Source organism: Corvus hawaiiensis, chromosome Z (assembly GCF_020740725.1).
Source record: "Corvus hawaiiensis isolate bCorHaw1 chromosome Z, bCorHaw1.pri.cur, whole genome shotgun sequence".
NCBI lineage: Eukaryota > Metazoa > Chordata > Aves > Passeriformes > Corvidae > Corvus > Corvus hawaiiensis.
In genome coordinates this window covers 59,729,603-59,750,880 of record NC_063255.1, presented here as the reverse complement: position 1 = coordinate 59,750,880, position 21,278 = coordinate 59,729,603, and the positions used below count along the sequence as shown (strand labels likewise).

Genomic DNA, 21,278 nt, shown 5'->3' with positions numbered 1-21,278 from the left:
TGAATAATTCTGCAAAAGATAGGGAACAAAAGCTTGCTAGATCCAGTGAAGAAAATGCTGAAACAGCTAGCAAGAGACTGTGCATGCCTAGGAAAGAAAGGTGGAAAGTGCAAAGCAAGGAAGACGTTCAGCCTTCATCCAAACGACCACCAAGCCTTCCTCAGCGCAACCACCAGGGAGCACTGCGCCTGCGCTCCGCATATGCTCATGATAATAACGAGTTCTAAAAAATAGTTTGGATAACCACACTTTTTCTAGGGAAAATGTTGAATATGCATAAACTGCAACCATTACGTGTAAACTGCTGTGTGCATGTTTGGGGGAGCGATCCTCACACACCCAGCGCACTGAATAAAGCAAATACCTGCTTCTTGGACTTTGTCCCGGAAGTGTCTCTTGGCCCAGTTTAGGGCGAATCAGATACCCACCTGCCAATTTTCAGACCTGTCAGACCAGTCTGACCAACACTGGCTATTAAGCAGCACTAACATACACAGCCACATTATACCTATTACAGTTTCCTCAACCACCCACATGCCTTTTCACAGAGCTTGTCAAATTCTGCTTTATAAGGAAGATGTCAAATACAGGTGAAGCTTCTTCTTAAAACCCAAGGCAACTGTTTTGGAAGAAAGGAGAAAGATATTGCAGAACAGAAAAACAACTTTATTTAACAATTCCTCACAACTCTAAACACATTAGGCTAGGAGCCAGTACTTTTATAACAAGTAGTTTACCTCCTGGAATCTCAACTTTTACTTTCTCACCTTATCACAGGCTCTATTACATCACAACGCAGTAAGTGCACGTCAGTTGTTAAAATCAAGTAGCATTAACACTACCACAAGGAATAGATTTTTATATCTTTAGTGTAAAGCATTTACTCGGTAATACAGCTAAAGAAATATGCACTCCAGTGAAGTTTAGAAAAAAGGAACAGCCTCTATCAATAGGTAGAATTGATGGCAATATAGACCAGAAGTCTCAGAAAGAGATTAATGCAATGGAATGTAGAGCACCAAGTAAAAATTCAATCTGTTGGATCAAGGGTTGGGGAGGGGTATGAGGTGTAGATTAGGAGCAAATTAACAGATTTCATTATTTCTCCTTTGACATTTCATTGTTTGCTTTTTCTGGGGTTATGCCATTTACTCAACATATGCTGTTTAAAATATGCTTAAAATATATATATAGTTCTGTATATAAATGATATGCTGTACATAGAAGGCCACTGTGGATGAGATGAAAACGGCAGCGCCAGAGCAGGCAACTGACATTCTTATACTCCTTAAGGAGACTGGAATACTGTCCCCACCAAAAGGAGTGCAACTTTCAAATACAGACAATGCTTGGAGAAGATGCTACACAGTCAAGTGACCCATAAATGCACTGCTATGGTTACGCTGCTGCTTTACAAATTCCGTCCTGATGAAAGTTCCTTTGTGCCCAGCTTCTAACTCAACTGTTATCTGAAAGAGAAAACATACTAGTTTGCACTCTATAACATTCAACTATTAGACAGAAATACTGAAGTTGTTTCACGTGTATTAATAAAGTATATATGAAATGGTACTCTAATTTTGTTAAGTGCTCCAATCAATTGCTACCAATACAGCTACAGTTTTAAATGAAACCTATATTGCAGCAAGCTTGCACAAAATATAAATCTTACTACTCCTTGAGACTAGTTTATAATAAATTTGAGACTAGTTAATATTAAATTCCAAGTATTTCATTAAATCACAGAATAATTAGGATTGGACAGGACCTCTGGAGATCATCCAGTCCAACGCCCCTGCCAAGGCAGGGTCACCTAAAGGAGGTAACACAGAAACATGTCCAGGTGGGTTTTGAATGTCTCCAGAAAGCGAAAACTCCACAACCTCCCCAAGCACCCTGTCCCAGTGCTCTGCCACCCTCAGTGTGAAGAAGTTCTGCCTCATGTTATGGTGGAACTTCTTGTCCTTTAGTTTATGGCCACAGCTTCTTGTCTCTTCTTTGGGCAGCACTGAAGTCTGGCACTCTCCTCCTGACACCCACCTTTGAGATATTTGTATGTATTGATGAGATCCCCTCTCAGTCTTCTCCAGACTAAACAGGCCCAGCTCCCATGGTCTCTCCTCATAAGAGAGATGCTCCAGACCCCTGATCATCCTTGTGGCCCTCCACTCGACCCTCTCCAGTAACTCCTTGTCTCTCTTGTGCTGAGGAGCCCAGAACTGCACACAGAACTCCAGGTGTGGCCTCACTAGGGCCGAGTAGAGGGGGAGGATCACCTCCCTCGACCTGCTGGCCACACTCTTCCCCATGCACCCCAGGATGACATTGGCCCTCCTGGACAGCCTGTGATCCACCCAGAGTCCCAGGTCCTTCTCCACAGGGCTGCTCTGTAGGAGGTCAGCCCCAGCCTGTGCTGGCACTTGGGGCTGCTCCTCCCCAGGTGCAGGACCTGACACTTGCCCTTGTTGAGCCTCATCAGGTTTCTCTCTGCCCAACCCTCCAGCTGATCCAGGTCCCACAGAATGGCAGCAGAGCCTTCAGGTGGGTCAGCCACTCCCCCCAGTTCCCCTTCCTCCAGGTTTTTGATAAACAAGTTCAGGAAGATTGGTCCTAGTATTGATCCCTGGAGAACACCACTGACTGCAGGCCTCCAGCTGGACTCTGCTCCACTGATGACAACCCTCTGAGCTCTGCCTTCAGCCAGTTCTTGATTCACCTCACTGTCCATTCCTCTAACCCACATCTCCTGAGCTTACCTGCAAGGATGTTATGGGAAACAGTGCCAAAAGCCTCGCTGAAATTAAGGTAGTGTTGATACCATCTAATCCAGGCAGCTGGACAGGCAAACTTCAGATTGAGATGTAAACTGAGCTCTGGGTGGGAGCCTGAGACAAGAGGTTGTGAACTGCCAAATTTTAGGATAACAAGGGGCATGAAGATGGATGACAGCAGCCAGCTGAATGGACAATGACAGGCACATCAGGAGCTGGGAATTGCCAGCCTTTTGGATAACAAAGGAGATGAAGACTGGTGACACCAGCTAGGTGGATGGATACAGAAAGTGGGTACAGAAGCTGAAGACTCAGGAGGAAGGGCAAGACTTCCATGTGGGGAGACTGAGGGTGTAAAAGATCTGGGGTTCCTTTGCTGGGGTCCTGCTCAGAGGCACCAGCTCAAGCTGTTTCTGTGTTACTGTGCCATGAATAAATGGCTTTATGGGCTGAGACATCTGAGACACTGCTATGGGAAACCTGGGGTAGAACCTGTAAGGAAACCTGGTCTGACTGTAGGTGATTGTGGGCTGTGTAAGGAGTCAAGCAGGGCACCCATCAGCTCACTGGAGTCACCAACTGTGAAGGGGCTTCACTACCAGCAGTGAAAGTCTCTGACATTGGGAATGTCACTGCCAGAGAGTCTCATGGATGGCCAGACTGGGAAGTTTCTTTTAACAGTAGACAATATCCACTGCTCTCCCCTAGCCAACCCATCCTGCCATGTCATCACAGAAGGCTATTGGTAAAGTATGATTTCCACCTGTCTACTCCCAGTGGCCATCCTGACTACTTGGTGAATCCACCTTGACTATTCCTGATGACCTATATTTCTTCTGTATGCTTGGTGATGACCTCCAGAACTATCTGTTCCATTGTCTTTCCAGGGCTGAAGGTGAGGCTGACAGGCCAGTAGTTTCCTGGGTCCTCCATGTTGCCCTTTTTGAAGGTGTGTGTAACGTTGGCTTTCCTCCAGTCACCAGGCACCTCCTGTTCTCCATTTCTCAAGGATGATGGAGAATGGCTTAGCAACAATAACTGCCAGCTCTCTCGGCACCTGTGGATGCGTCCCATTGGAGCCCATGGATTTATGGGTGTTAAGTCTGTCTAGCTGACCCCTAACTCAACCCTCTACAACCAGGGGCAAATCTTCCTTTCTCCAGCCTTACTCTCTTACCTCTGAGGTCTGGGATTCCTGAAGAATGGCCTCTGCAGTAAAGACTAAGACAAAGAAGGCATTCACTAATTCCACCTTCACTGTGTCTTGCATCATCAGGACACCTGTCTGCTCCAACAGTGGCCCCACACTTTCCCTAATCTTCCTTTTCCTGCTGATGTACTCATCACTGATATCCCTTGCCAGACTCAATTCCAAGTGGGCTGTGGCCAGCCTCATCACATCCCTGCATACCATCTGTTTTCATGGAAGTCCTCCATTACTAGTTCATTTTTATTAATGCATTTCAGTAGTTTAACCTCACATGTAACTAAACACTGCACTACTGGTTAAACAATTGACACTTATGTTGGAAATGGGGTAAGGGGATAGGTAGGCTGGAATGCAGGATAGTTCTATCAACAGCTTAACCAACTCAACAAAAGTTCCAATGACCTATGACACATTTCTAAATAGCCAAATTTGTTCAGAGTAAACACAAAACTTCAAACTATCTTTGTGAATTCTCAAAATCTAACTCCAGATTATTCAAAATCTAACTGCAGATTGCAGTTAATGCACCTTGACGCTTTTTTTTTTTTTTTTAAACAGCTGTAGATTATGGCAGAAAGTCAGATGAACATCTTTTCTCATATTTGAAAGATGCTGATAGAACTATAGAACTAAAAAAAGCATGTTTCCTTTTTTTTAATGTCTCATCTTCTATGAGGAATAAGCATACAAATAATTTGTTTCCCTTGACTTCCACAGCACAGTTCAACTCCTCAGAGAAGGTTATTCATCACAGTATAGCCAGTGACAGAATGGACAAAATCTTGATGCATAAAAAACACAGACACTTACCCTCCAATTTATGTAGTAAGTCTCATGGGACTTCATGTACCCAAGATGGCATCTCCTCCATCTCTTGACAGGATACCAGCGAAGATGACAGAGAGTATTTGCTTCCATTAGGAGAGTTTGGCAATAGCATCTTGGTAAGTCCTTCATCCCTGTAAGGATCATCACCATTTTCCTCTTCTTCTTCTGGTATAGGAGATAGTTCAAATGCATATCTTTCAGATTCGTCTTTGTTATGTGTTTGATGCAGCTCCTCTTCACTTTCAGATGTAGTCTTTTTTAGCACTTCAGGTGAGTTGGATAGGGACTGTATATCCAGGTCTGATTTTTTAATATCCTCATCATTTTCCAAGACATCTGTTATATTTGCACTGTCTATTGTATAAGAAATGGAGTTTGAGCTTGAAGATATGCTGAGATCCATGCTATCACATTCTGGAAATGTCTCATCCAGTATCCCCACGTCAGTAGTTTCATGACTGACAGAATTTAATGAAGATACATTCCAGCACAGCACCTCATCCATTAGAAAACTGCGACAGTGCTCTGAAGGTAGTGTATTTGTTCTTCTACCACTTTTCAAACAACTCTCTGGAATATTCATGCTCTTCTCTTCATTGTGAAAAGTCTGGCTTAGATCTTCTACAGAACTTCCACTCAAAGCAGAACAACCTAGTTCTTCTGATTCAGTTCTCTCACTTTCTTGAATTCCAGATAGTTTTGAATCTGAAGATTCAAATCTACGACTTATGCTTACCTGCTCGTGAGGATGAGATTCTGTAGAACTTAATTGAGACTTCTTTTCTGACACGGGAGGATCAAAGTCAGATACAGGAGATGCAGGTTCAGAGAACACAAAGGTAGAGTTCTCCTGCATACTGGGTGTACCATCCATGGAAGATTTTTCTGTCACCACTTCTGTTGGGGACAGATCTTTGTCTAATGAGCCCTCAGTCTGAATAGCTTTTCTCCACGAGCTTCTAATTTCAGTAACTAAATGGAACAAACCAAGGTAAAATTTTAGTACCTTCAAATCAGTCTAGTTTTATTCCGTCCCCTCAGTGACATAAGCAATCCAAGCGGGAATAGGTATAGCTGGTTTATATCATTTATGTTTCCTCAACACAAAGGGGATTCTACGTAAGAAAAAGATCTCTTAAATAGAATTCAGAATATTCACATCTTATTAGGTCTACTGTGTTGTGTTAGAGTGAGCCATTAAAAAAACATGCAACATCACTGAAATAATGATCTTTTTCTTCTTGTGTGACATGCCAATGAAGTAACCACATTTTTTATCAATGAGCATTACAAAAACAGTTTCAAACTTACGCAGAACTTCTGGAGTTCGAGGTATTTGTTTCCTTGTTAAAAATGGGTTAAAAGACAGTGAGCTAATGAGACGCTCAAGTGATATTCCTTTTTCTTCACCACTGTCAGGTGACTCAGACATCACTGACTTTGCAACCTGTGGGATGTTAGAGAATGGCAAATTCTGAGAAAGCAAAATTATAACCTCTTCATTTCTGTCAGTTATGGTTAAAAATAAATCTCATTCTCCAAATCATGTGGAGAATTTGGAATATCCTAACTTTTCTCTTATTTACTGCTTAGGTTCATAATGACCATAGTATCCTACAAACACAAAATGAAGGTAAGGGACTGAAATCAGAATTCAATTCTCAGTTCACTCATCATCTATGAATCCACCTTTCAAATAAGAAAGTGTCCTCAGATAGAATATATTTAAGATATTAGCCAAGAACTGCATAAGCATGAAGACTAGAGAGATATTCATATAAATCAAAAATTTTAGCAGATGAAAAGTAACTATCATTTCAATGAAAAATGCAATTTACTTTCCAAAATAAGATGTGGCACATTTGACAGTAACTCCTGTGAAGGAATTTGTCAGTCAAATCTTAAATAAAATACCTAAAAGAAAAATTACTTACATTCCTGCTTAAAATTCCCAAGTCCCTGTTAAATACTTAACCTGTATAACTTCAGAATTCAACAGTTCTTTTTGTTTCTGAATATATGAGTGTACTTCACAGAGTGAAGTACATGATTCTACTGAACATACTATTCACTTCACCATGGTTTTTAAGCATGATACCTGAACAAACTCCACACCTTCAGTGTGTACTTCATGAATCCACTGTAAAAATCCGTGACTCTGAAAACTATCTAGCAGAAAAAGGTAACTTTCAATGTATGTGGATTACAAGAGACATTTTTTTATATAATTAGTGATTTGTTCTCTGAACTTAGTGATCATTTACTTAAAAACAAAGAAATTATGTCCCAACCTCTTCTGCAAGTTCATCTCTGGCTTTCTCAAGAAGGTCTTCTTTTTTCACAGAAGACTTTGGCTGGATACCATCTTCACCTGCATTCTCCTCCATTTCTGAAGTGGGAAATTCTTCCTTTCCATGTTTTAAGATTTTTGGAGGCACAGGTTTCTTATTTCTCACACAAGTTTCAGTATGTGAGTTCTACAGGAATACACAGGAATTATTAGTAGTTTTAAAATCAAGCAAGGATATTAGCATGAACTGCTGCAAAAATTCTGAACTGCAACAGCCCCAGTGTTTAGTCAACAAAAATATTTCAGTCTTGAATTCTAACGAAATAGAAAATATTTTTACAACTGTATTCAAAGTAGGACCTAAGTAGCAACTAGGATAGGTGTTACACACAACATGGACAACTTATTTGCAACTACCTTGATCACAGTACAGTAAAGAGCTGTGCAATGGAAAACTGTGCATCCAAGCTGCTTTTACACATTTTAACCCTTAAATTCCATATACAACTTAAAGAAACAAAATCTGACCACTGCTCACATCAAAGACTGTTTCAGCAAGCAGTGAATCAGTCACACACTGTATGTTATACAGAAGTCAGATACCAGGGCACCTACTTCCTACTGTCCTTTCCTAAAGCTTAACGAAGTCACTGAAGAGTTAGCTTTTACAATTTTGCCATACTAACTCAAATGTGTAAAAATATTGCTCAAAAAACAACAAAAAACCACCCACAAAACAAGCTGAAGCCCCACAACACTCTCCCACAAAGTCTGAGCTTCAACCAATATAAAAAGGACATGTTTTAAGTTTAATTTATATCAAAGATAGAAAGTTACATTTTCAATTAACAGGTCTCTGTTTTCAAATGCTTCCGGCAACGGCAGCACTGATGAGCTTCTCAACGAGGGAGAGAGGAAGAGACATGACAACAAAAAAACCAACAATATTAGAGACAAACAATTGAAATGCAAATTTTAGAAGGCTGTTACATATTGTGTGCTCCGTATCTGTCCGTTACGATTTCCCTCAATTCGTCCCGGTCATCAGAAAGCAATTTTACTATAGGGAGAACAATGTGACAATTAGAGCAGATTTAGCCCTAGTTGTGTATCAGCCTCCCAAAAATAATAAATTAATAAACTCTGCCATTGATTATCACACAGGTAAAAAGAAGGGATTTTTCAATATATTTGTAAACAAATGTTCTGCATTCTGCAATAAAAGATAACTGGAAAGTCTTCTGCAGACTTGACAACATTCTTTTTTCTATGTCGTCTTTGTCTGAACCATTTCTGGCATCCACAGGTCTGTTCCTATATAAACTTGTTGATATTTAACAATCACCTGGCTACCAAAAAATTTAGCCTTATCACTTCTGGTAACTTTAGTGCTAACTGCATAGCTCTCAAAAATGCACGGTCCTCACTTGTTAGGAAAAGCACACCTAAAAATGTTTTTGATGTTACCTGTCTGTCGCCTCATAAGCAAACAAATCTCCATGGTGCATGAAGTCACTGAAAGAAATCCAGAATTGTTGATTACTTTGACAGTCTCTGAGACTTACACGCAACTACATCTACTGATGTCTAAGAATGGACAGCATTCCTTTGCTAACTCCCTTGATCTCTTAGTAGGCAACTTTCAAGCATCTGTATGAGTCATATTATGAAAGACATCATTATTCAAAAGGTCATGAAATATTCCTGGACTAAACAAATGACAAAAGGGAAAAAACTTTCTAGAATACCATTGTTCTGTGCTCTGTCCTTTGCTGGTACTGTAAGGAAGAGTAGCTACAGTACAGTGTGACTGTAAAGAAGAGTAATGAAAAAAGTCTTGTAGAGAAAGTTTAGCCTGAGAAACAAAAATTTCTCTCCACCTGTCTCTTGAATCTCAGAATATAGTTAAAAATCAAGGAAAAAACCTTGCAATTTGGCTGATATTTATCCTATTCAGCAGCAACCAGCAGATCAATCTGTTCTCAGCTGGAGAAAGCAGCAGTTACTTTAGGACTATCTTGCTAAATCACGTAGTTGTTACATAAGGAGTGGGCTACTGAAATATTCCGCCACGACTCAAGAGATGAAAAATATTCAAGTCCAACATGTAAACTTCTAATTTTTCTATTGCTTCTTTATCAATTTCTCATTAAGCATACCATCTTGAGGGTACTAATGTTGTATCCATCATGGTTTCCAAAGCCCCATCATCTTTCCCATGGCTTTCTTCATGACAAGAGTCATAATTATCTGTGAAAGCAACGCAGAAATTTTATTATTGCTTCCGTTTTCTTCACTTAGGCTTTCCATGTGACACAGCTGACTCACACTACTTCTGTAGACTACTCACTGGATGGACTTTATGAACACTTCAAGAAAAAGAAATTAATACATAAACAGGACAGTGTTACCAATCCTTTTGCTCAGGCAGTACCTGTAGCCACAGATGCCGCTAGCAGCCAGCACCCCTTTCTGTTGTTCCTGAACACATGTTCAAGAAGCATGATTCATCTGCTGCCCTGCACATATCAATCAGACTTTCCACCTTCCTCCAAACTACAGTCCTAGCCACAACATCATTATCCCCTCCTCTCCACATACATCAATTGTGTGGCACATTGATTCCACAAAGCACAGTTCCACCCACCTCTACCTCAACTGCATTAATCAATAAATATCTCTCTAGATATACTCATCCCTCTTGCTGCCTCAGTCCAAGCAAGGCAAAGCTTTGCATAAGCATATGTTACAGAAGTAAATGTTTTGAACATTACTAGAGGTACACATACCTCTGTCACGGACTGTCTAGAACATTGCGCTAACTTTGGCACATCTTGAATAAACAGCCATTAACCTCAGTAGATCTCTACTAATCCTAAATTTCAGCTTCTGCAAGGACAAATGGCATTTCCTGTCACATTCATCTCAACAACACATCAAAAATCCAGGTTCACTTCCAGTAGTTAGGTGAGGTCAATATTTTGTTTTTGGAGTTGACCTTATAACCAGGCAGAAGTTAGTTTTCTTAGTGGCTGGATTCTCCGATGTAGAGAAAATGTCACAGATACCAATTTGTCTCAAGCTTTCTGATACTACCAGCTCACAGCATCATAGTACAGTGCTTCAATCTTTCAAATTTTTAAGGCAAACTATGTTCCATTTCCAATTCTGCGTCTTTCCTCTGCAGCTTCTAGCCTTATACCCACATACACTCAGACTGCTGAGTACTTTCACCTTTACAACCAAAAGGATCTTCTCACCACCGTTTTGAATCTTGAAATTCCAATACAGCTCTGCTATGCAATTTTTCCTAAAAGGGACTGCAAATGACATGATTGAAGCAGTCTTCCCCCTTGTTTTGTAGCTTTTAACTTAGAACTCTATACTAGTGACACTCAGCACTCAGTCAATAAGAACCACCCAGTAAAATATCATCAGATCATCAGCCACTTAGCATGGTGCAACAACCAAGCCTGGTCAAAGTCAGCTCTGATCAACACTATTAACCTAATGACTGAATGCAACCAACACAGATCAAGTGAGATCCTGATCAAATGGCACAGTTACTAAAGAATTAAGTATTTCAGAATGCACCAGAGAAAGGTAGCTACCTGGGGGGACACCTTCAACTTCTTTTCCTAGATAGTCAATGGGAAGTTTTACCTTCTTTCTCTCTTTTTTACTCCTCCAACCCGAAGTAACCTTTACCGTTAGACTGAATGTATTCTCTAGAATCTGTGAATGAATCTCTGTACACGGACATCTGTCTCAACATCCTTTGTGCAAGAACAACAAAATATCAAACAGCTCAGCACTGGGTTTTTGCCAAGCTTCAGAGAATGTCCAATACTACAAAGTTGAAAAATGCAAGGCAGTTTTGGTCACAAGTCATTCAGAATCTATTATCACAGACTATCAAAGACCATCTGCAAATGCAAGAAGAGAGCCTTTTGGACTCCATGTAACTTTTAACAATTGTGGCACTGGGGGAGAAGGAAAAGAAGCTTCTCCTGTTCACCAACCTGCAAATGATTGACAGCAGATAGTGTCTTCATCTTCATCTGAAGAACTAAAAGACTGGAGTGGCAAAGCAGGTTCCTTTCAAAAGGACAAAAAAAGTTACACAAGCAGGCAGAAAAAGTCAGTTTATCAACAGCAATTAACAGTTATCTAAAACAGCTTTTCTGCAAACCAGCCATCAGATGCAACAAGAAGTTTCTCCTCTCTCTGCTGGATAGCTACACAATGGGTACAACCTCCGTCAATGTGAGCATCAGAATGGAAATTACTGTTCATTCATCAAGTACATCACTTTAAAAGGGGAAAACAGAAATCAGCAAATGTTCCTAACTGAACAAACCTCAGCTTCCACAGGGGGATGGAGAGAGACAAAACAAAAACCAATCTGCTCACCCTTATGCTGATCTACCATCTTTACAAGATCGTTCCATCCCATATCTTCAGTGAATACATCAGGTATCATATAGTCAAATGTATCCTCTTTAAGAAAGACTACTTCTTAAAGCATAATCAGATATGCTGCACTATGTGAGTTCCCTAACCTTACAAATAAAGCTGAAGTGTTGCAACAGAACGCACCAGTTTAGACCTAAATCCTCTCTCACCTTCGCCCTTTTCCCCAGAATCAGATAAAAAGAATACTACTTACTAGATAATCTCTAAAGATTAAATTAGAAGGACACTGGCCAAGAATAGTTTCCCACTTCGATTCCCAGATTTCCTGTTTTCTGGAAATAGACTGACGCTTTTGCTCACAACACTGTTGCACATTTCTTAGACTGTAACATATAAACATAGAAAATGAAGACATCTGTCAGTAGAGGTAACAATTCTACATAAAGAGGGCAAGTATTATGTTTCCCACGTACCCTGACAGACCTTTGACACATATCAATTTATTCATGCATTTGTGCATGCACTACGAACTAACTGAAATTCACAACCAAAAAAGCTGCTGCTAGGTAGTCTTCAAGTTTCTTACAGCAGAATTGGAAGAACTACACTAAAACATATACTCAAGTGAGATACACACCTTAAATTTCTCTAAACCAGTTACAGATAAAAGTTTTAAAAATCTCAGAACTTATTAATGCAACAAGACCAAAAAAAAAAAAAAAGCAAAATTCAGATCAACTAGCAAATTAGGTACCCCAGAACAAAGACTAAAATATTAATGAAACAAAGGCAAAAAGCTGAAGCTACCTAGAGAAGAATCCCAATAAAAAGTTAGATAAGTAATTAAAAACAAATGCTAATTTTCCCAGAGACACAAGAAATACACTGAACCAACATGTTTTTTCTAAAAAAGACTCCAGTAGACATGATCCTACCATTTAAGAACAAACAATCAGAGAAAATTTCCCAACAATTACCTCTTTGAGTTCAAGTCCTGTAGTAGTTTCTTGCAGTATGCAACCATGGCTTTAATTCTGTGAAGTTCTTTTAATTCGCATGGACAGTGTTCATCTCTCAACATTCTCAGGGCTTCATTTAACAACTGAATAACTGTCAGGAAATTCAGTTTTCCATCTTCATATAAATTTCCTGTACAAAACTTGAAGTAGAGCAAGCAAGGAAAAAAAATAAATAGTGAACAGTACCCATATCAGACAGTTATGTCTTCTGTAGTCAGAACCAGGACACGGTATACATTATACTTAGATTCAGTTCATTATTGTTTCATTTTTTTAAAAAATATATTCTAGGTTAAAGCAACATCAACCAATGAAGTAGTCTGTTTGACCACAGCCCCAAAAGATACGGCACAAACAACACCAATGTCATAACTGAACACCATAGGCAACACAACGGTAACAAAAGCCAATTACTTGAAGCACTGGTTAAACAAGTCAAAATAGGTTTAATGTCTAAACAACAAAAAAGTCAAAGCGCTAATTAGGCAGACTTACCAATGTAATTACCAAACTGAAAAAGTTAATGTCTTAGACATAACAAATACAAAACAGCATTATAAGCATAAGAAATTTCTGTATGTGAATTAGACATATTTTATGCATCCTTTAGCAATCATCTCTAATAATCCATTATGTATTTGTTTAATTTTTTAAGGTATTTAATTGCATCCTAATGGGGACTAAATAAAAGCAGCTTACCAATTTAGCAAGAAGGATAAAAACCACTTACTCCATGTATGTCACTTTCAACTCTGTAAGTCAACAACCCTGGAACACGCAAAACTACATCAGTGCCATCTAAAATACATGGATGAGCACAGTCTTCAAGTACAGAATCCACAACTGCCTTTTCCTTTTTCAGAGATGTAAGCATTTCCGCTATAAGTGTCCACATACTGCGGACCTTAACAGAAAAGGACAAAAACACTGTGTTAAAACATTTGCCATAATACCTATAATGACAGAGCATCAAAACAGCATGAAGGCAGATGAAATGCTAGCATAATCACAGGTAGACAAGTGCAAATAACAGTATCTGACTGACAGTAGGTGTTGCAGAAACGTTAGAATTCAACATGCTGCCACAGCACGAACAAAATGCTCACCTTCTGAATTCTGTCAGTTGTGTCATTTTTGTTTCGGTCATTTTGTTTCATCCTGTATGCATATGCAAAACAAAAGTTCAAGCGGACTACTGTGAAATTATAGTTCACATTTCATAAAACTGAGCGTGCAATCTACTTCATATATCCTAACCTAGTTACAAGGAAAAACACTTACCTGTGAGACCGCTTCCGCATGACTGCATATTCAGACTTTGTCCGTTGTATTTCTCTAATTAAAACCCTAGGGAAAAATTTAAAAGCTAGAACAAGCTTATCAGAATTGCTTACAGTCATGAACCGATCATGCTCATTCTTTCCCAATCTGCATACTGAGGCAGTTATTATACCCAGCAATAATAATTAAGTTACTAGAAATGTCTATTATCAGCATGAACTACAAACATATTGAGCAACTGTACAGTATCCAAATCCTTCACTTTCAGAAGACCAGAGAACAGGAGTACAAGCAGCTGGACCACAGAAGTTCTTTTGTCAAAGTGCTTTCATTGACGTTTTCAGCACGTAAAAGCATAGTAGTCTGATTTTCAGAAACACTGGGTGCCTGAATCATGCTGCATTCAAAAGGATCTTCAGAGCTCCCATGACTTGTCAAGAATGAAAAAAACCTATAAATAATTACACTTTTGAAGGGTATCCCTCAAATGGTAAACAGCAGTAATATTTCCCAAACAAGGTCATAGGAGACATAGAATTACAGAAATCAGAGAAATTTAGGAGACTTTGACCTTTGGAAATTGTATTTTTGAGCCTTCCATTGAAAGCAGAGCCTTTAATTATGCTACGCCTAGTCTCGATCAAACCAAGTCTTGAATATTTCCAGGAACCTTGAGATTCCACTTCTGAGGGCAACCTTTGTCGGTTTAATTGTTCTCACAAGAGATTTTTTTAAATCCAGATGGAGGTTTCCCCTAAACACCTTGGGCCCACTGCCTTGTCCTGTCACAATACATCCTTGTGAAGAGTACCTCCATGTTCTCCACAACTACTTTTTAGACACTGAAACTGTGATTAAACCCCTAGCATTGCCTTTTTCAGGCTAAGCAAATCAAACTTCTCCAGCTTTTACTCATACATTTCACACTCTGCAACGCTCTAATCCATTGCAGTTCTCTGCTAGTATCTTTCCCATCTTTCACTCTTTCTCTTCAAGTGGGCTGATCAAAACTGAACACAGTATTCTACATGTGGCATTAGAATTGTCAGCCCCAGCCAGCAACTAAGTACCACACAGCTGCTCACTCACTCCCCACCTCCCGTAGAATAGGAAGAATCTGAAAAACTGTGAAGTTTATGGGGTAAGAACAGTTTAACAGCTGAAATAAAAATATTCTAACACAGATGAAAAGGAGAAAGAGAAGAGTAAAACTGAAGAAAAATGAGTGATGCATAATACAATTGCCCACCATTTCCTGACCAGCGCTCATTCCATGCAGCATGATAGGCTGCTGGTCTTGGTTACCAGGACACACTGCTGACTCATGCTCAACTTGCAGCCCCACACTACTCTCACCTCTGATTCTTCTTAGCAGAGCTAGTCCCCAGCTGATCATCCACAAACCTGCGCTGCTGTTGGAGACTATTCTCTCTCAGATGCAGGATCGCACACTGGTCTTTGTTAAACCCCATTAAATTTTTGCTGTACAAGTCCCCAGACCCAGCATGGTCTGTCTTTGATATGCTTCCCCATTGCAGTGTATCTTCCTTCCTCACCGTTTGGCACCATCTGCAAGTTTGGTGGGTTTGTATGCAAGCATGTCATCCGTATCCCTTGTGAGGACACAGCATCAACCCCAGAGGAACTCCACTCATAGACCAGTTACAACTTCAAGGCACTATCACCCTTTGGGCTCACCCCTTTAACTAGCCTTCTGTATTTCCAAGGATATCAGTCTGAAATTATGCCAGGTAAGTATCTGTGTACTCTTGGATGAAAGCAGTGAAACCTTTGCTTCTTTCACCATTGCTTCTTGCAACAGAGACTGGTCCAGCGATCTTACCCATGTAGCCTGAGGCAAAGTACAAACTGGGTATTCTAGCCTGTGAGACTTGAAAGTTACCATTTGGTTCAGATGCAGATCTAAATCCTCCATGTACTTCCACTTCCTAACAACACACTATGGGATTCTTTTTTCAAGCTCTTACCAGGCTCTTAGAGCTTTAGCTGAACTTTGGCCTTCCTAGCTACATCACTGCACACCTGAGAAATATTTCTGTATTTGTGTCTTGGAGTCAGTTCCCTTTTCTGTACTCCATATCTTGCTACACTGTCCTAATCAGGCTGGTTCTTTCTTACACCTGTTTCTTTTTTGACTTAAGGAGATGGAACACACATGAGCTTCAGCATGGATCTCTGAAAGTATCCTATCACTCTTGAGCTTTCCTGCTTTCCACGAGATACCTCCTACAGTTGCCTGGGCCAGTGGAAATACACTCAAATGAAAAGGCCAGCGTCATTAGTTTTCCTCTTGTCTTCCTCACATTCCTTTGGATTTGAAGTTCTACAGTCTTGGCTGCAGCAACCGTAAGAGCCCTGTAACATCTCCAGAGAAGTTTCTCTTATTTACACAGTGAGGTCAAAAGAGCACCACCACTCTATTCAGCACACTCAGTGACTGCATTGTGAAGTCATTCTCTAGGTACTCCCGCTCCCTAAACTGCTAATGCACCACTGAACTACGTTCCTAGCAAATACTAGGATAAGCTGCAGTCTTCTACAAGAATCAGGGCCAGCAGAAACCCACCATGAAGTCTCCCTGGATGCTAAACCCGCATCAAACAGCGTGAAACATGACCGGTCCTCTTGTATAGAGCTACATTACATGCACTGACACTGCTCTTTTACTTACAGTGCAACTCCTCGCCCTTTTCTGCCATTTACTGAACAATTCACAACTCTCCATGACAGTGCTCTAGTCATGTAAACTATCCCACACAAATTCTGCAAATTCTGCTGATACATAGCTCTATGCCTGCATAGAGAGTTCCAGCTCTTGATATTTCTCAAGCTGGGAATGTTTGCCATAAACAAGAGCTAAGAATAGCATACTTTTGGTGAAAGAATTAAGGTTTAAGTAAATAAAATGTGTCTCGCAGTGACTAAACAAAACCAAATGTTTCATCCTGAGAATGTTATATTTTAAGATAAGACCCTTCAAAAGAAATCATACTGCTATACATGTAGAATTCCCTGACCATTTTAATGCCCAGGCAACACACAGCATCTTCTAAATGATTAATTTCTTTAGACTACTACGCTTCACAGAAGATCTACAAGCAGTACAATTGTCAATGAAAGAAGGTAAAGGGGGAAAATATGGAAGAAATTCAACAGAACGCATGATGTAAAGCATATAAAGACTTCTCAAATCCTTTTAAAAACACATACACGTAAGTCAGCTTTTATGAAAAGTCACTTTCTTTTAACGCATTACTTACCGTGCTTTTTTCCCATATTCTTGAATAACGAAGTCTTGCCTTTGAAGAATTTGCAGCAGTTTACTGTATGCAACTCTATGTCTTGCTCTTGCTATGTACATGTCCTTAGGTCTCCGCTTTACAGCTTCAGCAAAAGGTATACCAGTGCCTAAATAGAAGTCAGTGTTTGGACTACATTATTTGCTTTTAACACGTGGATAACTTCCTAATCTACCTAGATCAAACTGCAAGAATCACAAATCAAGATGCTCATTTCTACCTGGACTGAAATAGAACATGCAGTGTACTGCCTCTTTTGCCATTTTTTTCTGTTCTATACACCTTCACTCCCTCACTCTCACTCCCTTTCTATATTCTTTAGGTTACAATAATACAAGATGTCTGAAATAGACAGATCTGATCCTTCAGAATTCCTCAAGTTCCAAGAAAGAAAACAGTACAGCAGTCCAATACTTTTGGACCAAACCATTGCTTATGTGGGTAATGGTGCAGAGCATTGCCCAGGTGAACCCTGGAACTAGACCCATAACACAATAGAGCAAAACCATCTGCACTGTTCTATCAGCAGTAGCTCTAATGACCTGAGCAGCCAACTAAGAACGACTTAAAGCTCCTGTCATACATTAAAGACATGATAGATTCACAAACATTACAAATGAAGCATTGGTATTGTCCCATACAGCTTACCTACAGAAAGCTTTTTCATGTCCTCAATCAATACATATCTTGCAAAACAGTATGCCATGTGAATAAATCTAGCACCACCAGGACAAATCAGTGTGGAAGGAGTAATTCGTGGAAAACCTCTTTCCTTTTGACTCTAGAAAAGTACAATCATTTTAAACACAAAACTAATCTAAGAAGTAAAGCATCAACAACAGCTTTCAAAGACTTGGCTGCATACCAAAATGCTGCAATTACCCACTAGTGAGCCTGATGCAAAGCTAAATGACTTTGCCACCACAGTTGACACCTACTGTAGTCAGAAGAGAATAAAGCTTTTTTCAATATTCCCAACACCCCACCAAATTCTGTACACAAGACAGTTTCAATGCAAAGACTGAAGTCAGTGCTGCATAAATGTTAGAAATTGGTGCCTTCCTCATTCCTAATTCATAATCCCTATCTTTGAAAACACTTTGAAGTTTTCTTTCATATTTTCTACTGAAGTCAAGAATCAGAGTACCTTAACCATATCTAAAGATATTGCATCATTGGCTTTCACCTCATCCACTATTACTAAAATCCAGAAGTATTGCAGTACATAAAGACAAGATTTCTAGAATAATCATTAAAACACAGGCAGCATAAGAAAGCAACATAATAAGTAATGATACCTGAAGTGATCAGTTTTGCTTCATCTTTAAAAAGCTTGCCTTACATTTTAGTCCCTTTCCCCATATACAAGAAAATACTATCAATAGTTTTTCATGCATGCGAATCAGCTTTCACAGTAGAAAATGCTTTCCCAGGCAACTTAAACAAACAGCCCTCAAGCCGAAGGAAGTTATTCTCACCCAGGGCTAAGGGACTCTCTAGACTTCCATTTAATCACACACTGTTACCCAAAAGCAAGCCACAACAGCTTTAAGACCCACAACTAGGTAGGTCTCTGTCTTCTAAATTCCCCAATGACAACATTTTTTCTTCAAAGAAGTCCAAGATAAACTATATGAAAGAATATACAAGGTAAAACTGAATTCTTTGATTAAAAAAATCCTTATTTAAAACTCTGATATAAAACAGTGCCCTCAAAAAAAGAGTAAGGTCACATAAACCAGTAGAGCATCAACTTCCACTCTTCATAATACTCACTGCAATTTCTCTAAGCCACAGACAGCATTGCTTCCTAAATCTAGGACTTGCTGTCTTTCTTAATCCAGCGTGCCTTTTCATTTAAAGAGGATGAAGAAGAAGAAGGAAAAAAAAAAGAAAAAGAAATTTCAAAACATGTTCAAATATTCAGATACCTAATTAACCATCATAAAAACAAGACTAAGACACAGATTTCTTATTGATGCTGAGACAGAAAATGAGGGGCATATACCCTAGACCAAGAACAGATAAAAGTTTGTTAAATGACAATGTTTTCTTTCCATAAGTTAATTACAGATTATTTCAGAGACAGATTTGTCTGCAGCTCTTTCTAACTCAGGACAAGGGAAGGAAAAAAAATAAAAAAAAAAAAGAGGCCAGAACCCTGACCATTTTCATATTAGCAGTCTCCCTCCTGCCACATCTTCAAATGTGTAAGCTAAACCAGCTCTGCTATGCAAAGAAAATCATCAAAGAATACAGGGTTCTTGCCATGTTGAAGGTCCTGGCAACAATCCATAAATGGGAAATGTTATTCTCTGTTTGGTCAGCAAGATAAATGGGACAAGTAGATTATTTATCAGCTATTACAGTTTATATCAAAGTTGCCACAAAACAGATAATATCAGAAACAACTAATTAAGGCAAGGTTTCAGACTGATCAAAATTGATTGACTGAGCTATGATCAAAAGGAAACATATTCTCTGACCATATGCTCTTCTTCCACAGTATTCCCCAAGAAACCACTTCCTTCCCCTCCAGCAGCAGTATAAAATGTATTCTTAATTGAAGGCATAGCAGAAACCTCAGACACCAAATACTTACTTGAAAGTTAGTTTTGCGCGGCGCTTATCCAGCTTAGTAAACAAGAACTGGGCAATGACAGTAAAAGCTCTGTTGTTTGGTTTAGCAAACATGTCCCTAATAAAGAAATAAACAGCCACATCAGAAGTAGTTATGGTGACAAATTAACAGCATTTTTACTGGCTGCTAAAGACTACAAAACAATGTTATATCACAGAGTAATTCATTGAATGCTTTATTTCCTATGTAAAACTATGCACCTTTCATCCTGTTTAACACAGGTGAAATTCAGGGCTACAACAAAAGCAGTGTGGCCAGCAGGTCAAAGGCCACCGGTGATTCTGCCCCTCTGCTCTGCTCTTGTGAGACCCCCACCTAGAGTGCTGCATTAAGTTCTGGTGCCCCCAACATAAAAAGGACATGGAACTGTTGGAGCAAGTCCACAGAAGGGGCACGAAGTTGAAAAAGAGACTGGAGCACCTCCCCTACAAAGACTGAGAGAGTTGGGGCTGTCCAGCCTGCAGAAAAGAAGGTTGCATGGAGACCTCATAGCAACCTTATAGTATCTGAAGGGGGCCTACAGGAAATCTGGAGAGGGACTCTTCGTCAGGAATTGTAGCGACAGAACAAGGAGTAATGGGTAAAAGTTGAAAGAGGGAAAATTTAGGTTAGAAATTAGGGAAAAAACCTTTACTGTGACAGTAGTGAGGCACTGGAACGGGAGGCTGTGGATGCTCCGACCGTGGCAGTGTTCGAGGCCAGGCTGGGTAAGGCTTTTAGCAACTTGGTCTAGTGGGAGATGTCCCTGCCCATAATGGTGGGGGCGGGGATGGGATCTGTGGGATGTTTTAAGGTCCATTCCAACCCCCTAATCATCTACGATGGTACTGAACAATTCGGGCAAGAGCGTTATCTTTCAAGGCAAGTCTTCAAAACACGCGCTAGGGAAGCCCCTCACCTCGCCTTCCCCACAAGTCTCAGCGGGGGAGCCGGAACTCTCACCATGCCTGGGTTTCATTTCTTCCGACAGAGATGATGTGGCCTGCGACGGCACTGCGGGCATTTCCCGGACGCTACACGTCGCCAAGGGCACCGGGCCCCTCGGCGGCCATGGCGAGACGCTCCCGCCTGGCGCTCCCCGGTGAGACCCGGGGCCCTGCTCGGACGCCCCCGCCTCCGCCCTCCCCCGGCTCTCTCTAGCACTGACCTTCCTAGTCTCACGTCGCGGTGGCATTTCGGGTCGAAGCCCAAGGCCAGCAAACAAAGCCAGAGGTGACGGCTCTCGCGTTTGGCGTCCGTGACAGCTTTCGGCACCCGCCGGGCAGCGACCGCCGGCGCCATCTTCCCCAACCCGCCAAAATCTCCCGCGCGCGGGCCTACGCCAAAATGGCCACGCCCCTATTCTCGCGAGACCTCCAGCCCGCTCCCTATACCCAAAGACGAGGCGAGCCGGGCGCGCTGCCTCACGGGAGGTGTAGTCCAGGCGCCGGTACGCTTCCAGCCCTTCTATTTAAGTAGGGTTGTAATCGGATTGCAGAATTTAAGACGGGGGGGGGGGGGGG

At 40.6% G+C, this 21,278-nt stretch overlaps 2 protein-coding genes and 1 non-coding gene across 5 annotated transcripts in view; all 3 read right to left on the bottom strand.

The window, feature by feature from the left end:
* SAXO1 (stabilizer of axonemal microtubules 1) overlaps window positions 1-2,728 on the bottom strand; it is a 28,998-nt gene extending 26,270 nt beyond the window's left edge. The window contains 1 exon segment of the mRNA XM_048292409.1: window positions 2,461-2,728. Within this exon segment, the coding sequence (XP_048148366.1) occupies window positions 2,461-2,728 (268 nt within the window).
* HAUS6 (HAUS augmin like complex subunit 6) lies at window positions 646-21,091 on the bottom strand. 3 transcript variants are annotated; one of them, XR_007200937.1, is made up of 19 exons: window positions 20,924-21,091; window positions 19,738-19,833; window positions 18,912-18,984; window positions 17,784-17,916; window positions 17,097-17,244; window positions 13,816-13,881; window positions 13,641-13,692; window positions 13,265-13,438; window positions 12,493-12,674; window positions 11,769-11,898; window positions 11,122-11,197; window positions 9,259-9,349; window positions 8,567-8,614; window positions 7,937-7,994; window positions 7,101-7,286; window positions 6,121-6,256; window positions 4,792-5,781; window positions 2,757-2,885; window positions 646-1,469 (listed from the first exon to the last, which is right to left on the bottom strand). XR_007200937.1 is itself a non-coding variant. In XM_048291694.1 (18 exons), the coding sequence occupies exons 1-17, from the start codon at window positions 21,055-21,057 to the stop codon at window positions 4,814-4,816; spliced, it is 2,751 nt and encodes a 916-aa protein (XP_048147651.1). In that variant the 5' UTR covers window positions 21,058-21,091; the 3' UTR covers window positions 646-1,469; window positions 4,792-4,813. The 3 variants fall into 3 exon arrangements, 2 of the variants coding, with proteins under 2 accessions (XP_048147651.1, XP_048147652.1); XM_048291694.1 differs by lacking the exon at window positions 2,757-2,885; XM_048291695.1 differs by lacking the exon at window positions 646-1,469 and having other exon boundaries at window positions 2,342-2,885.
* LOC125320596 lies at window positions 8,091-8,221 on the bottom strand. Its single transcript, XR_007201215.1, has one exon. It is a non-coding gene; the product is annotated as a small Cajal body-specific RNA 8 (non-coding RNA).
* Window positions 21,092-21,278: the final 187 nt, after the last annotated feature.

Bases quoted from the DNA above. Each gene is read 5' to 3' on its own strand.
- HAUS6 (XM_048291694.1), bottom strand. From the start codon at position 21,057: ATGGCGCCGGCGGTCGCTGCCCGGCGGGTGCCGAAAGCTGTCACGGAC. The intron at 19,834-20,923 runs GTCAGTGCTAGA...TTTCTTTATTAG, and splicing joins CGCGACGTGAGACTAGGAAG to GGACATGTTTGCTAAACCAA. The intron at 13,882-17,096 runs GTAAGTAATGCG...ATTTTTCCCTAG, and splicing joins GAATATGGGAAAAAAGCACG to GGTTTTAATTAGAGAAATAC.